Below are 20,044 nucleotides of genomic sequence, written 5' to 3'. Positions count from 1 at the left end.
GCAGAGTTTGGTAAGGTTAGGTTAGGTTCCTTCCCCCCTTCTTCCCTTTCCCTCCAACATAGGCCCGTATACTCAGACACTTGGGGGCTCTCTTTACCACTATCATTAAAGGCTATAGAGATGATTAGCTTAGTCCTCATGAGTATTTTTTCGCTCGTAATGCAGAAACCTTGTCAACCTACCACTAGGATCATGGACTCGCCTACAACGTCTAATGCAACCTTTCCAAATACATATGCTAAGGCTGAGAAGTGTCGCGGTGCTGTCCATGATGATCGTCTTGCTCTAGAACATGTTATCGTATTCATCGCACGTTAACCTGACTGCCAAGCGCGACATCCGGGTTCTGGCGGCGACGATCCCTTTATTATGCGCGAGGTGAAGGGAGGGAGGGTCATCGTTGGCCTTGTGTGTGTGTGTGTGTGTGTGTGTGTGTGTGTGTGTGTGTGTGTTTTAGATGCAGATGCAATCGTACTGACGGGGGAGGAGGCGGAGGAGAGATGTGGAAGAGAAGGAGGAGGAGGAGGAGGAGGAGGTGTTGGGTCTCCTCACGTCAGCTCTGGATCAATGTTTACGCAATGTTGGCAGCAAATATTGATATTCCGCCAATATCTTTTTCGTACTGCATCTTTACTCATCCCCCGATTTTTTTTGTGTTCATTCCAGGCCGGCAGCGGCGGGCAAATATTTACATTTTTAAGATAATTTTCCGCGATTGCCAAGGCGCCTGACTATCGGGGAAACTATTATTATTGGAAACTATTGGCCTCAAGCGGCGATCTCGAGGCCCCAGACACACACACACACACACACGCACACGCACACGCACACAGGAGGAGGAGAATTGGGAGGTGAACGGAAGAGGAGGAGGAGGAGGAGGAAGAGGAGGAGGAGGAGGAGGAAGAGGAGATATAAAGGAGAAGGTAGTAAAGATAAAAGTAGAAGAGGAGGAGGTAGAAACAGAGGAAGAAGAGGAGGAGGAGGAGGAGGAGGAGGGAATAATAAAGGAAAATGAGATGTAACACACACACACACACACACACACACACACACACACACACACACACACACACACACACACACACACACACACACCTGAGTAGAGGGCATTAACACCTGCCACTGTAGACGTTCCAATAATAAAAAAAATAAGAAAATGATAACAAAATGTGAAAAGAAAACAAGAAAATAAGAAAAAAAATCACATGTAAAAAATCCAATAAATTCAAACAAGTTCCCAAAAATAAACATTCAAACAAATAAACACACAAAAAAACCCCACCTAATGATATATACGTTGTTCACCATCACTTCTAAATACCTGTACATTCTTACCTGTAATTTGTACCTGTCTAGCAGAACGCGAGTGAGGATTGAACTGGTAAACTTGTGTACCTCCTCGACTTCTAAATATTCAGAGTTCAAGGCAAAGGAGAGGACAGGTGTGCAGCCAGGTGTGTTGTGAAAGGTATGCAGAAAGGAAGGAAGGGATGAAGGTAGGAAGGAAGGTAGGAAGGAAGGAAGGGAAGGAGGAATTACCAAATGAGCCGGTAAATGTAGGAAAAGGAAGACTGAGTGACTGGATAAATGAAAGGAAGAAAGAAAGAAAGAGTAAAAGAATGGAAAAGTAAATGAAAGAAAGAAAGAAAGGAAGGAAGGGATGGAAGACTAAACGAATCAATAAATGTAGGATGAGGAAATAAATGATAGAAAGAAAAAAAGGAAGGAGGGAATGAAGGAGAGGAAAGGAGGAAGGTAATACTAAATGAATCGAGAAATGTAGAAAAAGGAAATGACTGATTGACTGAATGAAAGAAAGGAAAGAAGGAAGGAAGGAAGGATGGAAGGAAGGAGGGAATAAAGGAAGGAAGGAAGGGAGAACGGAAGGAAGAAAGAAAGAAAGAAAGAAAGAAAGAAAAGAAGGAAGGAAGGAAGGAAGGAGGGAGGCAAGACTAAATAAATCCATAAATGTAGAATGAAGAAATTAATGAAATGAAAGAAAGAAAACAAGAAAGAAAACGAAAGAAAAGGAAGATAGGAAGGATGCAGGGAAGAGAAAGAAGGGAGGAACGACTAAATGATGCAATAAATGTAGAAAGAGTGAAAAAATAAATGAACGCAAGGAAAAAAATGAAAGAAACAAGTCTGTAAGGAAGGAAGGAAAGAAGGAAGGAAGGAAGGAAGGAAGGGAGGTTACAAAAGAGGGGAGCACGTACAAGCCGGTCGGATTGCTGTTGTTATTGTTCTTGTTTTGGTGGTGGTGGTGGTGGAGGTGGAGGTGGAGGTGGTAGAGGTGGAGGTGGTGGTGTGTCGAGGAGTGTGCGAGGCGTGTTCAACAGTTTACCTTCAAGAGTGACACGGACATGGGGGTCGCTCTTGTAGGGACAGAAATAGACCTCGTGCAGTATGTAAATGTACCGGAGGAGGAGGAGGAGGAGGAGGAGGAAGAGGAGGAGGAAGAGAGACAAGAAGAGTAGGCACAAAGGTAGAACAAGGGAGCAAGAACATTGGGACGAAAATAGACGAGACACAAATATACCTGTGAAATATTTTGCCCACCTGAAGGAAAAGGTGTTGGAGAAGGAGGAGGAGGAGGAGGAGGAGGAGAAAGTATAGGTGCATAGAAAACGAGATAAAGTAGAAGGGGAAGAGGAGGGAAGGAGAGTGAAAATACCGGATAAGAAAGTAGAGGAAAAGGAAGTTAATCGGGTAAACGGAGAGAAGCAAAGGCAAGGAAGAGGTATTGGAATGGAGGTAAAGGAAAATGAGTAAAGGAGAAGGAGGGAAGAAGGAGGGAAGGAGGAGAAGGCGTTGGAGATAAAGGAATACAGGGAGGAGGAGGAGGAGGAGGAGGAGGAGGATTAAAAGGTAAAAAAAGAGGAGAATTAGGAGGTGAACGGAAGGAGGAGGAGGAGGAGGAGGAGGTGGAGGAGACATAAAGGAGATAAAAGTAGAAGAGAAGGAAGAAGAGGAGGAAGGAGTGATCAAGGAAAAAGAGAAGTAAAGGAGGAGATACGGGAGATAAAGTATGAGGAGGAGGAAGCAAGGGAGGGAGGGAGGGGAAAGCAAGGAAAGAAGAGAGAGATAAAGGAGGAGGTATTGGAGATAAACGAAGATGAGGAGAAGGCAACTGAGGAGGAGGAGGAGGAGGAAGGAGGAGGAAGAAAGAGAAGGCGAAGGAGGAGCAGAATGGAAAAACCGAAAGATAGGATATAAAGGAGAGGAATTGGAAGAGGAGGAGAAGATAACTGAGGAGGAGGAGGAGGAGGAGGAGGCAAGGGAAGGAGGAGGAAGGTAGGATGAAGAGTAAACAAGAGAAAGACGAGGAGGAGGAGGAGGAAGCAGTGATGACTATGGGAAGGTAAGGAGGAAACGAGGAGGAGGAGGAGAAGGAGTTGGAGGAGGAGGAGGCAAGAGGAGGAGGAGGAGGAGTTGGAGGAGGAGGCAAGAGAAGGAGGAGGAGAAGGAGGAGGAGCAGTTGTAGGAGTAGGTGGGAACACACTCGCGGAAGTTGACTCAGGCTAGGAGCGGCTCAGGTCCTCGTGTTTGGTCTCGTCTAAGGCACACACACTCGACGCTGCTCCAATCGACGCAACAAAATGGGAGCCGAAGATTAGTAGTTCCAGTATTCATAAGCGTTGTATAATGAAATGCCGGAGGGAGAGGTCTTGGAGGGAATTTAACGGTTGACTTCACTATGATTATAACGTATTGTATTGGTTTTATTCGTTACGTTTTATTGATACTTTATTTTTTTCACAGTAAAGGAAGCAACTCAAGGGAAAAATCAACACACACACACACACACACACACACACACACACACACACATTCCCCTCCCCCCCTCCCCTCCACTACCACCCTGACCCCCCCACCCACACTGAGCAATGGATACACTGGCATTAATCCAACAAATCCAACGTTGTCAGTATTCTCTCCATGATTCACCACCACCACCACCACCACCACCGCCACCCTGAATTAATGGCACCCCGCACACACACCTGACTGGTCCACGTGCCCGGCGCCCCTCGCATCATTATTTTGGACAGCAGTTGCCGATGACGATGAGCACGAGGGGAAAAAATGAATAGAAAAGATACACGTAAATAAGTATGTAGGTGGATAGACAGGTACACGGACAGACAGACATCGGCAGACAGACATACAGATGCACAAACTGATGGAAGGTAGAAAGTTATATAGATAGATAGACAGGCACATAGGCACAGACATACGTAGATAGATACAGACAAAGACAGATACATAGATAGATAGAAGATAGAGAGTTATATAGACAGACAAACAGATAAAAAAGGCAGATAGACGGAGAAAGACATATACTGACTGATTGGTAAATACAGAAAATCAAAAAGGATAAGTAAATAGATTCATATATTAAAAAAAAAGATATATTACTGACGAAATCAATAAACAAACTCAAAATAATGAGAGAGAGAGAGAGAGAGAGAGAGAGAGAGAGAGAGAGAGAGAGAGAGAGAGAGAGAGAGAGAGAGAGAGAGAGAGAGAGAGAGAGAGAGAGAGAGAGAGAGAGAGAGAGAGAGAGAGAGAGAGAACGAGAGAACAAGAGTACCGAGAACGAACGAGAGAACGAGACGAGAAAACGAGGACGAGAGAACGAGAGAGAAACGAGAAAACGAGAACGAGAGAACGACAGAGAATGAGAGAACGAGAAAGAACGAGAGAACGAGAGAGAAACAAGAAAACGAGAACGAGAGAGAAACGAGAAAACGAGAACGAGAGAGAAACGAGAAAACGAGAACGAGAGAACGAGAGAGAAACAAGAAAACGAGAACGAGAGAGAAACGAGAAAACGAGAACGAGAGAAACGAGAAAACGAGAACGAGAGAACGAGAGAGAACGAGAGAACGAAAGAGAACGAAAAAGAGATAAAGAGACAATTTCGTAACATTCCCTGAACGCATCGTAACAAAGAGCAGGTTCGTAGGCGTCGTCTGGTCATCATATTTCGGCGCTGAGTCACCCACGCAAAGAAGTGTTTCCGCTCCCAGTAATGGACACGCAGGCATCATGACCACATTAAAAAAATATCTTATCTTCCTTCCTGTCTGCCTCCACCTCCACATTACAGTTTTAGAGAAGGAGATCATGTACTAAAATAGATAGTAGAAAGGGTGGAGACAGCAGAGAAAATGGGAACTTGGTAATTATATAGAAATTAGATGCTGCTGGGGCGGGAGGGAACATTGGGACAGGTTAATGAATTTGTGCTGTACGCCTCCATATGATTTTAGAGAGGCAAATCTCGAACTGAAAAAGATAATAGAGTGTTGAAGAGTGTGAAGTGGAAATGGAAAGCAAGGAAATAAGTTACGTAGAGATGAAATGTTAGAACGTGAAATAACAGTGACAAAGTTTCAGAAATATACACTGTACGCCTCCATATGATTTTAGAGCAACAGATCATGAACTAAAATAGATGGAGTGTTGAAGAAGGTGGAGGCGCAGTGGAAATGGAAAACAAGGAAAGAAATGACGTAGAAATGAAATGCTGTTGAAATGGGAGATAAGTGACAAAGTTTCAGAAATATACACTGTACGCCTCCACATGGTTTTAGAGCAAGAGATCATGAACTAAAATAGATGGAGTGTCGAAGAAGGTGGAGGCAGCAGTGGAAATGAAAAGCAAGGAAATAAGTTAGGTAGAAATGAAATAACAGTGACAAAGTTTAAGAAATATACACTGTACGCCTCCACATAATTTTAGAGAAGCAGACGTGGACTAGAATAGTAGATAAAGGTGTGTTGAGGAGGGTGAAGGCAGCAGTGAAAATGGAAAGCAATGACGTAGAGATGCAATGCAGTTGGGACGGGAAACAGCGCTGACAAATGTTAAGATATATATATAGGTCGGCCCCAGTCCGTTGTGGCGCAGGCAAGTGTTTATAGTGGCGCCATCTTGCATTGGCTCATGCTGCTGCCCCCCCACCCCTAGAGCTCATCTTTAATCCTACAATCTAGAGTTCGGGTTGATAGGTTGTCTTCAGGACAGCATGTGGGTAGTCTTAGGCCATTCGGCGGCGGCTGAAAAAATCCCGGCTGTGTTTGTATTTCTTCCATTACGAGAGAGAAAAGAACAAGACTATTTTTGTTTGTTTGTTTTCTTGCGATCCATAATTTGGGATCTAGCAACTCAATAGAAAAAAAAAGTGATGAGTTAATTTTATATTTTTGATGTTTGTTTTACACTTCATTGTCCTAGCAAAAAATCAGCCAAGAAAATGGGTGTGCTATCCCAGCAAAATCATTTCTTGTACCTAAAAAAGTGTATGCTCCGCTTCCCAATGTACTTAATATTGATATTAAAGACCATGCGTGTCTTGTTATGGGAATTTATTTCTTTGCTTAGTGACTCGAAAAAAAAATTGTAGCTAGAGTTGCAGTTCGAATTCCTTATTTTTTTTCTGAAAGCTTAAAGAATATTTATCTTTGCTCTCGCTTTCTGTGGGACTAGTGAAAGTAACAAGGGACAGTGCTTTTATGGAGTTCAGGATTTTACTGCCGACAAATTAATTTTCTTAATGTCTGGTCAGAACAAGTCCCTTAATTAGTGATGGTAAAACTAGGGAACAACTACTTCTACCCCTCCACCACCCCAGCCCCCCCTACCCCCCAACACAAGCCTGGGGACCTGTGGGGAACCGGGGTTGTTGGGCGGGGAAGGCAAAATCACTGAAAAATGGGCTTCCAAAATATCCCTAGAAAAATCCCTAAATTAGGGAATATTCCCTGTTCTCGAAAGTAAGGAAAATCCCTAACGTATATTCTCACATGCGTGGGCTAATCGCTAAGCAAGCGTACCGTCTCTAATCAAGCGTACCGTCGCTAACCAAGCGTACCATCGCTAACCACCCCAAAACAGCCCCGAGCCATGACTCAAGGTCATCCGGGGCTCGGGTTGAATAGGCCCGGGCTATACCCGGCCCTCAGCACGGCAGCCGTTGGGCTGCGTGTTCTAAAAAAATAAATAAATAACCACGCGTGGTGGACCTGGTCTCATATGCGTGGGCTAATCGCTAACCAAACGTACCATCGCTAACCAAGCGTACCGTGGCTAACCAAGCGTACCATCGCTAACCAAGCGTACCATCGCTAACCAAGCGTACCGTCGCTAACCAAGCGTACCATCGCTAACCAAGCGTACCGTCGCTAACCCCCACACATGTATGATGCACTTGAAATCGGTTCTTTAGGGTGGGTGAGCATATTTAAACTACTCTATCCGGACTTTACATAGCCTAACCTCGGCCCCCCTGCTAATCAAGGGGGGCTGCGCCCCCTGGACCCCCCCTCTTAAAGTACCCCAACCGAACTTTGCGACCTGGCAGCTGACTGGGGGGCTTCGCCCCCTCGACCCCACTCACATGTATGATGCGCTCGATTAATCCCTGTAGGGAACCGTGGTTTTGGTGGTGGAAGGCCAAATCACAGAAAAATGGGCTTTCAAAATGTCCCTACAAAAATCCCCAAAATCGGGAAAAATCCCTTGTCTCTAAAGAAAGGAAATACCCTAACGTATACTCCTGTAATCTATTCCTATATAACGTAGCAGCCGCCGCAGCGGGTCTGTTGACGAGTGTCGCGCGTGCAATTGGATGGACAGCGTAACTGAACCCCCACCTCACCACCCCCGGTGCCCCAATCCGTAGTCGAGCAACTCTTGGGAAATGTCATGTTTCATAATTACATATGGTACAATACTAACGGTTAACCCATCCACTTCTTGTAAGTTGATGCTAGATCATTTTTACCGAGTAGTTTAGGGTACAAAATAAAACAGATTTGTAACAGCTGTCACTCAGCACTGACGCTCCTGCTGTTAACTGACCCGGGAGTGACCTACCGACTACTACGCATCGCCCTGGCCTCCATTTTACTCAAACTACAAGTATCGCGCGTTGAACAATATCCGTTTGTTTTCTGACACGTGCTTGTCACTGCTTCATGCGACCGCGAATCACAAAGCGCACGTGACACCCCCGTGTCACTGTTGGACTCGGTATTGGGATAGTAATCGGTCCTTTTGTCAACCTACATGCATACCAATAAAGAGGTTAAATACTCAGTTAACACTTACCGAGAGGTGAAGTAGACTGATATTTTGAGGGAGTGAGAGTGTCGGCAGGCTGGCTAGGCGGGTGGAAGCTGGTAGGCCGGTCCGTATATTTTCAGGATCAATATTGTGTCACAATTTTAGGTCCTAGATTGGCGACAAAATTTTAGGTCCTAGATTGGCATCATTGCCTACTACTGAACGGTATATACAAGCCGCGGACGAGACGAGTGACAGACGTGTGGATGTCGCGTCAGCCAGCGTGGTACTGCCTAGTGTTGGCAGAGAGAAATGCAAGCTATACAGAATTGTGTTGTCACGTGATTCTTGAGTGATATGGAAAGTTCCGTGCATAACAGGATGGTAAAAGTAAATAACTGATAGAGCAAAAATCCACAAATAAGATAAATAAAAATTTGAACATGCATCGTATTATGGAATTAAACAGAATTAGATAAATAAACAGATGAATAACGAAACGACGAGGGAAAGTAATTGAAGGGAAAAAAAATAATGATAGTGATGCGAACAACAACAACAACAACAACAACAACAACAACAACAACAACAACAACAACAACATCAACAATACGTATAAGAATCTGTATGTTAGAAAATTTGATAATCTTTCTCTCCTTCAAATTTCAACTCGCCTACAGGTAACGCATCAACACTATTCATTAAAGAACGCGAAAATAAAAATGGAGGGGATTTTTTTTTATACAGCTCGCAAACCTTTTCCAGAACATCAACCTGCACAGAAACAGCGGAATATTGATAACCCTTCAGTGTAAAATATCTCTCTATCCATCTATCCATCAAGCCATTCATCTTCTCTATATCTATCAAACCATCTATTCATCCATCTTTTTCTCTCCCTATCTATCTATCTAATCACCCATCCATCTATCCAATTGTTCATCTGCCTATCTATTTATCTATCTATCTATCCATCATCCATTCATCTTCTCTCTTTATCTATCAAACCATCCATTCATCCATCTTTTTCTCTCCCTATCTATCTATCTATCCAATTGTTCATCTGCCTATCTATTTATCTATCTATCTATCCATCATCCATACATTTTCTTTATCTATCTAACCATCCATCCACGGGCTCTTAAAAACACCTATTATAGTGAGTCTGTTTCCCGTTAGTTATGTATGTTGAATGTCACAATGTCTTCTTAAATAACTTCAATAATGCAAATACTTACCGTTACGGGCTCTCAACTTCACCACCTGCCTTGAATGTTGAATAGTACAATGTTTACTTAACTAATTGAATACTTCTACAATGCACTTATCGTCACGGGTTCGCCAACATCACCACAAACTGCCTTCCTTTCCTTGGGTCTTGTATCAATGACACCTCCTTCTCCTCCTCCTCCTCTTCTTCCTCTCCTCCAGGTCACCGTTATCGTACTCAGAGCCGCGTATTTACTGGTTTCTGGCCCATAACCGTTGCCAAGAAGCCCCAATAATTAACCATTTAAACGATAACCATACAAAAAGTCAGTTATTTGGGTGATGAAAGCAGTTTTTGGGTCGAAAATCGGAAAACATAAGAGGAAGAGTACGACAATCTGGCAACGCTGCTCCAGGTGCGGTGATCTGTGGCCTCCGTGATGGCGAACCTACCTGTGCTTCTTCTCGTCTCCGCCAGGTGGTGCTCGTGACGGTCAGTTGATGGTGCTTCTGTGGTTCGGGTTTTAAGACTCGTTACGTTTGTCTGTTGGTTGTCCTGTTAGATCTCTGCTTCGTGTTTAAGTTCCGTATGTTGCAATGTTATATTCTTCTCTTTATTTTAAACACTAACATCACATGATTTCTATTTATATATATATTTACAAAAGGTGACCAGGATTTTAGTTTGTCTGTTAGTTATCCTGTTATCTCTGCCTTCGCATGTAAATTCTGTATGCTGTAATGCTGTAGTTTCTTCTCTTTGGTTAAAATACTTACCTTTCATACTTTTTTAAATTTATCAATTCACAAAGGGTTGAAAGGAAACGAAGCCTCAGTAACTCATGTGGTATTGATGGTTACGTCTGTTTACAAGCTACAGTACCTCTTCAATCTACCTGTTACACTGTGCTGATTGTTCCAGTGTTATTTCTCTTATTCGTAGTTCTGTTTGTTAAGGACGCGATGAACAGTGTTATTGTTTTAGTGTGTAGGGGACTGACCAAAGGGTGAAGGAAACCAAAGTACTGATAAGCAATGTGTACGTGTTCTCGTTATTTCTGTTTTCACTTTTTTTGGGGGTAGGGGTGGGGGTGGGGGACTTACCTTGGTGTCTTGCGGTGATCAGGTGTGCCCTCTGCCTCTCCTGTGAGCTGCAACCGTATACCTGTGTTGGGGGGGAGGAAGAACACACACACACACACACACTCTCTCTCTCTTCGGAAGACTGAAACACTGTCTGAAGCGTCTGCCATTTATTTGATAGGAAGGGCTAATACATATATACATATAATACACACATATCAACATTGTTATTTATTTGTGAAACCAAAAATATCCACTTGAAAACCTGCGCACCGAACTCAGGCCAACAAAACAAAGAGCAAAACAAGTGACGCTCGCCGCCAGCTGCCTCAGTCCGCACTAAGACCCTAAAGAAACAATCACAACTCAGACGAGGAACACATCCGCTGCCACTCTCGACTTTGTACTGACGCGTCGTGCTGACCTGACCACCGAGGGCCGGGGCGTCACGCTGACCTCGCTGACCCGTCTCACCTGCCCTTCCCCGGGGGTCCTACGCTTCCCCTTCTCCCCCCGGGTACCTCCTACACCCTCCGGTAACAGGAACGAATGACAGAACTCACGAAAGGAAAACAAACGATGCATTTTCTACCGAACTTAAGAGACGACTCAGTACTGATCATACCGAGCCAGAGGTGACTGATGCGTTGTCTCTCGAGTTACAACTTAAGGAACACCCAAACACTAAAGGCATGGCTATGGATCACTCGCACAGGTGGAGAGAGATGTGTTTCAACCCCTGTCAGTCACCGACGCCAACACGACCTGCGCGCGTCATACTCCGTCAGTGTCGGCAGATCAGATCAACCAAGCCGTAAATGAAGACAACTCAACAACGAACAGTACTCGTTACACCTCGCTTCATCCTACGTGTGAGGACATTTATGATACACTTTATTATTAGGAATACTGGCAGGTTCGTGTGGTGTGGGAGGCCGCGTGCTCGTCGGCAGCCCTGAGAGCGGACGCGAAGGCTCGGCGTGGCGCTGCGTCGCTCGCCGATTATCGTCGAACCGCGCGTCGCCTGCTGCTGACGCCCGCACGCACGAGTCCACTGAGGTGCCGCTCGGGGTGTACACAAGAGCGGCTCGTGTGGGTGTGGTCGATGCCTCCTGCGGCTCGGCCTTTCTCGGGTGGCTGCGTGTCGCGTCGCGCCTCACTCAGTTCGTGTTGGTCATCCTGGTTTGCCTAAGTTCATGAGTCAGGGACATCTTGAGTCTCGGCGGCCGGCTTCGTCTGAGTCTCCCTCCGGCACGGGTGAGGGGAGGGCGCCAACCTGTTCTCAACTCGCACACACAACTCTGGCATGTTCACGAGGTTCACTCTGCACTCGCGTGTATCCGAAGGTTGTCCAAGTGGCGCTGGTGGCCGCTTGACGTGATGAGGGGCACCGCGCCGCTAGTATATTATTATTTGATTATCGTGTCTTTAGAGCCAAGCCGCTTGCCACTCCACCGCCCCGCTGGCCACAACACTCTACGGGGGCACCAAGCCGTATGTGACGCCGTACTTTCGACACCAAGTATTTTCCCTTCGATTCCGAGGAAAGTCACTCGCTCAGTCAGTCAGAGAAGCATGTATCATAATTATGGAAACATGAATATAAAGAAATAAGTCTGAGACGTTGAAGAGGAACTGTGTAGGTGTTGTTTGGCAAGACCTGAGGAACACGAGACGAGTTCCTGATGCTTGGGACGCACACGAGAAAAAAAAGTAATGATAAAATAAGTCCTCAGAGACTGATTCTACCTCCACTTGAAACACTGTCTGCTGAGAAACATAGGCATGGAGGGAATGACTAATAAAGGCTGGAAAAAATATAGTTCCGGTTAGTTATGAGATACAGCCGAGTTACGCCTGTTAGAACCGAAGCTGATGTAGTATTAGAATCCCCTCTGAGGCTCACTGGTTAGATCGACAGCCCTTGAGTCTCTTAGCAGCTCCACACACCCAGTCCTCCCTCCCTCCGCCGGGCGTCTGAAAATCAATCTTCTTAACATCGTAAATTTAAAAAAAACTCGTGGCCCCTCATTTCCCTCGACACTAAGACCCTCCGCCGCGGTAATTGCTTCTCACTCTCTAGAATTATGTGGAAAAATAAATTGACTTGGAGGTGCTCAACATTTTTTCCCTCTTCCACAATTTCCTGGGCTTACGTTTTAATCTCCCGCCCTCCCGTCCCTTCCCTGCCGGCACATCTACGAGGCAGTGTGGTAATTAGTCCTCCAAGACCTGGCCTGCCTTGCCCTGCCCTGCCTGCCTCTGCCGCCCTTCACTACACGCCCGGCATTACCCTGTTTCGCCTCGCCTCCTCCCTTCCCTCCCTCCCCGCCGTTGTGTCACGCGCGAGACATCACGAGATAACATTTCGATGCGTATCGGTTCCGTCGTTCGTAAGCAAACAATTATTTATATATATAAGAAATATACCTATGATACAGTATAAGCCTATATGAAAAATACCTCTTATACATTTGTCTCAACACCTTCGTTTTTTTAGTGAGCAGTGGTCGACGCCTGAATGAGCATTTGGGAGTCCATTCTGCCTCGACACACGGCCGGCCGAGCGGTGCGCCGGGGCGCTCCCCCACCCCCGGCCGGCGGTCAGCGTTGCCTGGCGGTGTGCGGCGCGGCGTGCTGCTGCTGCGGGGGAGTGAGGGGACAGGCGGCCGCAGCCTCACGTGGGGGTGACCTCAGTGTGGACGCCAAGTGGCAATGTTATTTGATACTAATCTTTTTCTTCTTTATTGAAGTAGGTGTGTAGCAGATTGGGATTTTTTTTCATCATGGAAAGGTTTCAGCGTGTACAGAAGTAAAATAATGAACATATGAAAGTACGGATGTCCTCATCCGAGGAGAGTACAGTTGTTGAAGTAACTGTTGTGTCGTAGGTGTGGAGGAGGAATGGCGAGCCATGGTTTGTAAGGGAAAGGACACGGCGTCCACACTGCCAGTCACCGGGGCGTGTGTGTGGCCCCCCCGCCCCCCGTGCTCACCTTGCCAGTCTATTCCACTTCAGGTGACAACAAATCAGGCGAGAGGCCGCTCCCTGTACACGCTGTAGGATGAGCACAGCCGCTCTGTTGCTGGTGATTGGTTACATCTAACCTGACGAGGGTTGGGCAAAACCTATTTGAGAGCGGGCACTCCGCTGAGCTTCCATATTTTACTAAAGTTTCTTCATATTTGGTGTCACCTGAGGTGGAACAAAGTATAGTGTGTGGGGAGGACTGGGGGTGGGGGGCACGGCGAGGCGGAGCAAAGGCGGGCACGAGGCCTGTGTCAGTGTTCGGAAAGTGAGTAAAAACGAGGCGACCTGCGGCGGATGTGGGGCGCCGGGACACAGACGGGCCGCCGCCACGCGTGTTGACACACCCGTCAAGGCGGCGGCCCAAAGGAAATGAAAGAATCACGAGACGCCGCTACGAAAACAGGGACGCTGCCACTCCGGCTTTGGCTTCAGGTAGGATATATATATATATATATATATATATATATATATATATATATATATATATATATATATATATATATATATATATATATATATATATATATATATATATATATATATATATATATATATATATATATATATATATATAAGAAGGCGGAGAAACATTCATAGAAAATGAGAAGGACGTGACCGTTTTCTTGTCAGGTTGAGGCGGTGTCTTGTGCATCCAAGGGTGGCCTCCCTCCGCTTCCCCCTCCCTCCCGCCACACCTACCGCTACCTACCCCAGTCCTTTACTCTCTCTCTCTCTCTCTCTCTCTCTCTCTCTGCCCCTCGCCGCGACACCTTCGCCCCGCGGCGCCTGACGTCGAACCCTCGCAGCGACGGGGAGTGCGCGGCGCCTCGCGGCTGCCATTCGTGCAGTATAAAAATATAATGATAATGGCGGCGGAGTGAGGTAAATGCAAAGTAAAGAATGATCACTATGGTGGGTGGGTGTGGATGACGGGGCGGTGTTAGATGGGTGAGGGAGTGAGTGGGTGAATGGTGTGAGGTGGTGGTGGTGGTTGTGGTGTGAAGTGGTATGTAAAGGTGTGGGCGTGGGTGTATATAGCAGTGAAGGGGTGAGTATTAGATGGGTGAGGTAGTGAGTGGATGACTAGAGGTGTGGAGGGTGGTGGTGGTGGTGGTGGCGGAGGTGGTAGTAAAGGTGGTGGTGGTGGAGGTGGTAGTAATGGTGGTGGTGGTGGTGGTGGTAGTGGTAGCATTCTTCAGTAACCAAAGGTGTGATTGATCAGTAACAGGTGTGGTAGCATTAGAATGAAGGAATGGACAGGTGACAGGTGAAGAAGTAGTATGAAGTGACAGGTGATTTTATGCTCGTTCAAAGATGAGGTGACATGTGGTTGTGGCTATTGCATCATTTCTACTCATCAACACTCATTTCATCCACGCATCTGACCAGCAAAACACGCCTGACCTTCCCTCAAGCTTTATATAATGACCTGAACTGACCTGACTTTTCCTCTTGACCTTTGACCTCTCTTATCTACACGTCCCACACTTCCTCTCTCTCTCTCTTTGACCAGAAACTTGCTTACATCCTATACTTTATCTTGCCCCTCGTTCCGTTTTCTGTTTTTCCTTTTCCTTCCTCTTCCTTTTTTTTCCCCTCCCTTTTCGTCTGTTTTCCCTTTATTTTTCCTTCCCTTTCCCTTATGTTTTCCCTAATTCTTTTCCTTACCCTTGCTCTAACTCTTTCCTTTCCATTTCCTTTTCACCTTTCTCTTTTCCCTTCTTCCCCTTTCCTTTTCACCTCTGTTTTCCCTTCATTTTTTTCTTCCCTTTCCCTTCTTCTGTTTTCCCTAATTTTTTCCCTTTCCCTTGCTCTAACTCCTTCCTTCCCCTTTCCTTTTCTCCTTTTTCTCTTCCCTTTTTCTTTTCCCTTCTCCTTCGCCTTTACTTTTCACCTCCTCCTCTTCCCATTCATTAGTTTCCCTTCCCATTTCTTCCCCTTCTCTTTGCAACTTTTCGTCTACCGCTTTACCTGTCCACCGATCACCCTCTCCCTACCTCCCCTTCACAAAGACTTCCTTACCCAAAACGCCTCCGAAACGTAACCCACGGAAGTCGAGGCACCCGTAACTTTCCCAGCCCGTTAGTTCGTCTTTTCCTCGCTAGGGCACGCCACCCACACCCCCACGCAAGGCAGCACTGACCTCTAGGCTCCTCTAAAGCTCTTATTATTGTCTTCAGTTTGTCGAGCGTCGGTCTATTGAGACGGTGAAGGCAGACATGAGCGCAGCGCCTCACGCCCTGCATTCCTTCAGCGGGTCTCGTCTCGTCCTGTCTCTCGTCCCCCGCGGTGGAATCAGACCGACGCCTCGATGTTTGGAAGTGAAAATAAACCGCCTCTGAGTCTCGCTTCGTCTTCGAGTCTTGGGTGTAAGGAACGTGCGCGATCGCCCACTCGTCCGTCCGTCCGTTCGTCTGTCCGTTCGTGTCCGTAGATTTAGTTTTTTTTAAATGATCCTCAGCTCTGTAAGTGAAGCCAAGTTACTCGTTTCGTTAGATTCGTGAAGCAGGACCCGCTCCGAGTGCCACTTTACGCCCGAACTTATGTATTTATTCACTTAATCACTTACTCTGACAGTCGTCCTTACTCGGAGAAGTAGTACAAAACTATATATATATTTTTTAGTATTCATTCGTTTATTTTTTGTAGCCTTATCTTTACTTTTAGCCTTAATTTTCCTAAGTATTTTGTTCGCACCCTTCCGTGTATGCTCGTTAATCACTTATCTGGTAACTATATAAAGAGTTGTGGGGGTGGGGGGGAGTGGGGTGGGTGGGGGGGAAGAGTATTTTTATAACTTTTATGTATATATATATTTATAGTTTTTTTGCAAATAGTGCTGTGGTATTTTGTCGAGAGGGTGTGAAGGTTACGCGAGCTACAGTATAGACAAGAGAACACATAACAGCACTGAATGGTCAAGCACTTCGATAGTACTTAATATACCCTGCATGGCTTTGTTTTAGTCTGCTCTCTCTCTTTACTAGGAGGTGTGTGTGTGTGTGTGTGTGTGTGTGTGTGTGTGTGTGTGTGTGTGTGTGTGGATAGGTAGGGCTACTGTTTTTGTTGTGTTGTCCACGTGTGTGTGTGTGTGTGTGTGTGTGTGTGTGTGTGTGTGTGTGTGTGTGTGTGTGTGTGTGGATAGGCAGGGCTATTGTTTTTGTTGTGTTGTCAACGTGTGTGTGTGTGTGTGTGTGTGTACGCGCGCAGGGGTACAGTGGTCTGCTGGTGCTCCGTGCGACCCCTCCCCGCGACCACCACCACGACCACCACTACCACCACGCGACGACCAAAGGAGAGTCGTGGTCGCCTAGGGAAGAGTTCATCTACAACCATTTTCCATAGCAATCAGATGGTGATTATCATTACTATTATTATTATTATTATTATTATTATTATTATTATTATTATTATTATTATTTTCAAAGGAGTGTGACGCGAATATCTTGCGTGTTCCTTACCGTGCGGGCTGGTGGCAGGGTGGCACGGTGGCGGGGTCGGTAGCAGGGTGGCTTTAAGACGATGGCAGGGACAGGATGGGTTGAGGGTGGTGGTGGTGGCTGTATTAGGTGGCAAGGGGGGGGGGGGGGGTCAGCGGCAGGGTGGTGGCAGGGGAGGCGCCGCAGCGGGAGGCACACAGACGCCGCCCTGACAAGCAGAATAAGATATAGTTTGTCTACGCGCCCAGAGTACCGCCTCCACGACCCTTGAGCTGCCTTACTGCTAACATCACACGTCGGAGGGGCTGCCGCGTCGCCACCATCGCATCCCGCGGCGGCGGCGGACTCGCCTCCGGTGCAGCACGTGGGTCAGCCTCGTCCCTGCTGAGCGGCGCTGCTCCAAGTCGCGGCGCTGCGTCCGGCCGCCCACACTTCGTATAAAACATTCCCCACCTCAGCGACGCAGCAGCAAAACGTTAATACTGTTACTGTTTGTCTCGCGCTTTGGCACTGCGACACACCGCGCCGCGGGACGCGCCCACACGTGCACGTCACGTTTCGTTGGTGGCGGCGGTTGGCTCGCCCGTGGCCGCCTGCGTCCTGCCCGGCGGGACGTTACACCTGCAGCCCTGACGTCGGCGTCTGGCGCGCGTCAAGGCGGGCGAGGAGGTGTGCAGCACTTCACTGATCGCGGCGCAAGGTTTGAGCAACCCGAGTGTTTCTGCAGCGCAGCGCCGCGGCCGTCTCTGGCACACCAAGGACGGCCGCCGGCGGGGGTGGGGCGGCGGTGCTCTAGCACGATATTTCCCGGTGTTCTCGAGTCTCGTGGATGATGTAAGGCTCATGGTCGTACTCTGAGCCGCGTGTCTGCACGTCCACGTTGACGTACTGCAGCGGGGGCGGGATGCACGGCAGCGTGGTGGGGTCCAGGGGCAGGGTGCTGGCGCTGCTATTGCTGCTGCTGTTACTGCTGCTGCTGTTGGTGGCGCTGCTGCTGCTGTTGTTGCTGCTACCGCTGTTGTTGTAGCAGTGTGTGTGGTGGTGGTGGTGGGAACGCGGCCGGTCCCTGGTGGGCGCCGCACCTGCCAGGGGCACCATGGGGGCCGAGGCGGAAGTGGGCACGGGAGCGGGTTCGCCGGGCCGCATCAACCTCTCGCGGGCGTCCTGGGTCCGCGGAGACCCCGGCGGGGAGGACTTGAGCAACGGCTGAGTTGACTGTGACTCTGCCATCCTGGAGGGTGTGTGGGAGGGCGTGCGGGTGGGCTGAGGCACGGGCTTGGCGCGCGGGTGGGTGTGGTTGTGGGTGTGGGAGTTGTGGGCAGCGTGAGGGTTGTGGGAGTTGTGGGCAGCGTGGGGGTTGTGGGAGTTGTGGGCGGCGTGGGAGTTGTGGGCGGCGTGGGGGTTGTGTGGGGGCGGGGGGTCGTTGGTGAAGCTGGTGGTCTCCCAGGCGGGGGGAGGAGGAGGCGGCGGGGCGGGCTCCAGCAGCCGCTCCATCTGGCAGCATTCCACCCCCGAGTCGAAGGAGGGCGTGGAGTTGAGTTCGGAGCGCACCGTGGACAGGGAGTAGGAGGAGGGCAGGGGAATCAGGTAGTCCGTGGAGGCCGGGCTCTGCGGCTCGTCGGCTCGGCGGGACACGGTGAGGCAGGCGTCGTTGTCCAGCGGCCGCATCACCGTGGCGTCGCGCTCGGCGGAGGGCGGCCGCTGGAACACCGGCAGGGCGTGGCTCACCACGTCAGGGTCCTGCAGGGGGAGGGGCAGAGGCGTTAGTAGAGGAGGCAGCGCCACATCCTGGAAAAGAGACGGGGCACTGGACACGGGTCACGGAGCAGAGGACATGGGGGAGGCCACTGGGTCAGCCACGGGGCAACACATGGGACACACCAACACATGGGACACAGCAACACATGGGACACAGCAACACAGACAGATTGGCAGATAAATATATTGATCACAAAGTCCCATTCAGTATTTGTATCCATACGATATCATGAGCCATCATATAAATTACCCTTTACAACAGGCTCAATGAAGGTGAAAAAACAGGTTATAACACTATTGTCAACATGCTACCAATAACCCACATTGCAATACCTGCCACCCCAGAAAGTTACTGATGATGCTACAAACATTTCTTAATTGGTCCTCTCGCATCTAATTATGTATCTATCAGCGTAGCCTATTTAAGAAGAGGGGTGGGGTGGGGTGGGTAAAGAGGAAGAAGGGAAAAGGGGTATTTTTTTCTAAGCCTGTTCCTTCTCTCCCTCTCTTCCTCCCTCCCTCCCTCCCCGTCTCCTCGCTGACCTAATTACGCTGTCACTGACTCCATAAGCCTTGATGGGGGTCGGGCGCCCTACAGAGGTGGATAATTGAAACGTGTGTGTGTGTGTGTGTGTGTGTGTGTGTGTGTGTGTGTGTACTAGGAATCGCATACCCCCAACACTCACACACACACACACACACACACACACACACACACAGGCCTATGATGAGAAAGGTGCCTAAAACATTCTCCTCGCAAGTAATCAACGTCACTAGTCACCTAATTAGCGAGGCACAGCTATACTAATGAACCCTTACCCGCCTACACGATAAAAACAACAACCCATAATTAAGAGAGCCGATCTATCTTGAGAATACTATTACGTTCTCCCCAATTTTTAGCGGGAACGAAAAAAAAATATATATATAAAAAAAAAAACGATAGCGAAAGGAAAATGTAGGTTGACCGGTTAATAAGTTAATACGAGGGACAAAAGGCCGAGAAAATTCTTAAGAAAAGGCAAACAAAGAAGCGCAAGAAGGAGCTCTGGAAGGAAATACCTGACCTCGCCGGGAGCCTTCAGTGGAGGAGAAAGGAAAGTAAAAAAAGAGAAAATATATACGTGATAATATAGTTGGCGAGGCATTCTCTCTCTCTCTCTCTCTCTCTCTCTCTCTCTCTCTCTCTCTCTCTCTCTCTCTCTCTCTCCACATCTTTTAATATTCTTTTGTCCTTTTCGTGTTGCGTTATTTATTCCTTTTTTCTCTTTCTCTCATTCTCTCTCCAGTCCTCTGCATTACCATCCTTTCTCTTTCCCTTTTCCTTTAATTCTCCACCTTTCAACATCACCAACCTTTCCTTTTTCACTTGTTACATCCCGTTACGGCATCACCATCTCTGTCCTTCTTCTTCAACCACTCTCACTCTTAACTTTCACTCTTTGCTCT

The 20,044-nt window shown here is 47.7% G+C and overlaps 1 protein-coding gene across 3 annotated transcripts in view; it reads right to left on the bottom strand.

Annotated features, from left to right (window-relative positions):
- Positions 1-10,521: 10,521 nt before the first annotated feature.
- Positions 10,522-20,044, bottom strand: part of LOC126983025 (ALK tyrosine kinase receptor-like) — a 294,044-nt gene continuing 284,521 nt past the window's right edge. For 2 of the 3 annotated variants that reach the window (XM_050835449.1, XM_050835446.1), the window contains one exon: positions 10,522-18,625. In XM_050835449.1, the coding sequence (XP_050691406.1) occupies positions 17,630-18,625 (996 nt within the window). In that variant the 3' untranslated portion in view covers positions 10,522-17,629. The remainder of the gene's footprint in view (positions 18,626-20,044) is intronic. The other variant, XM_050835447.1, reaches the window with a different exon arrangement.

Source organism: Eriocheir sinensis, chromosome 52 (assembly GCF_024679095.1).
Source record: "Eriocheir sinensis breed Jianghai 21 chromosome 52, ASM2467909v1, whole genome shotgun sequence".
Taxonomy (NCBI): domain Eukaryota; kingdom Metazoa; phylum Arthropoda; class Malacostraca; order Decapoda; family Varunidae; genus Eriocheir; species Eriocheir sinensis.
This window is presented reverse-complemented; position numbering and strand designations above follow the sequence as displayed.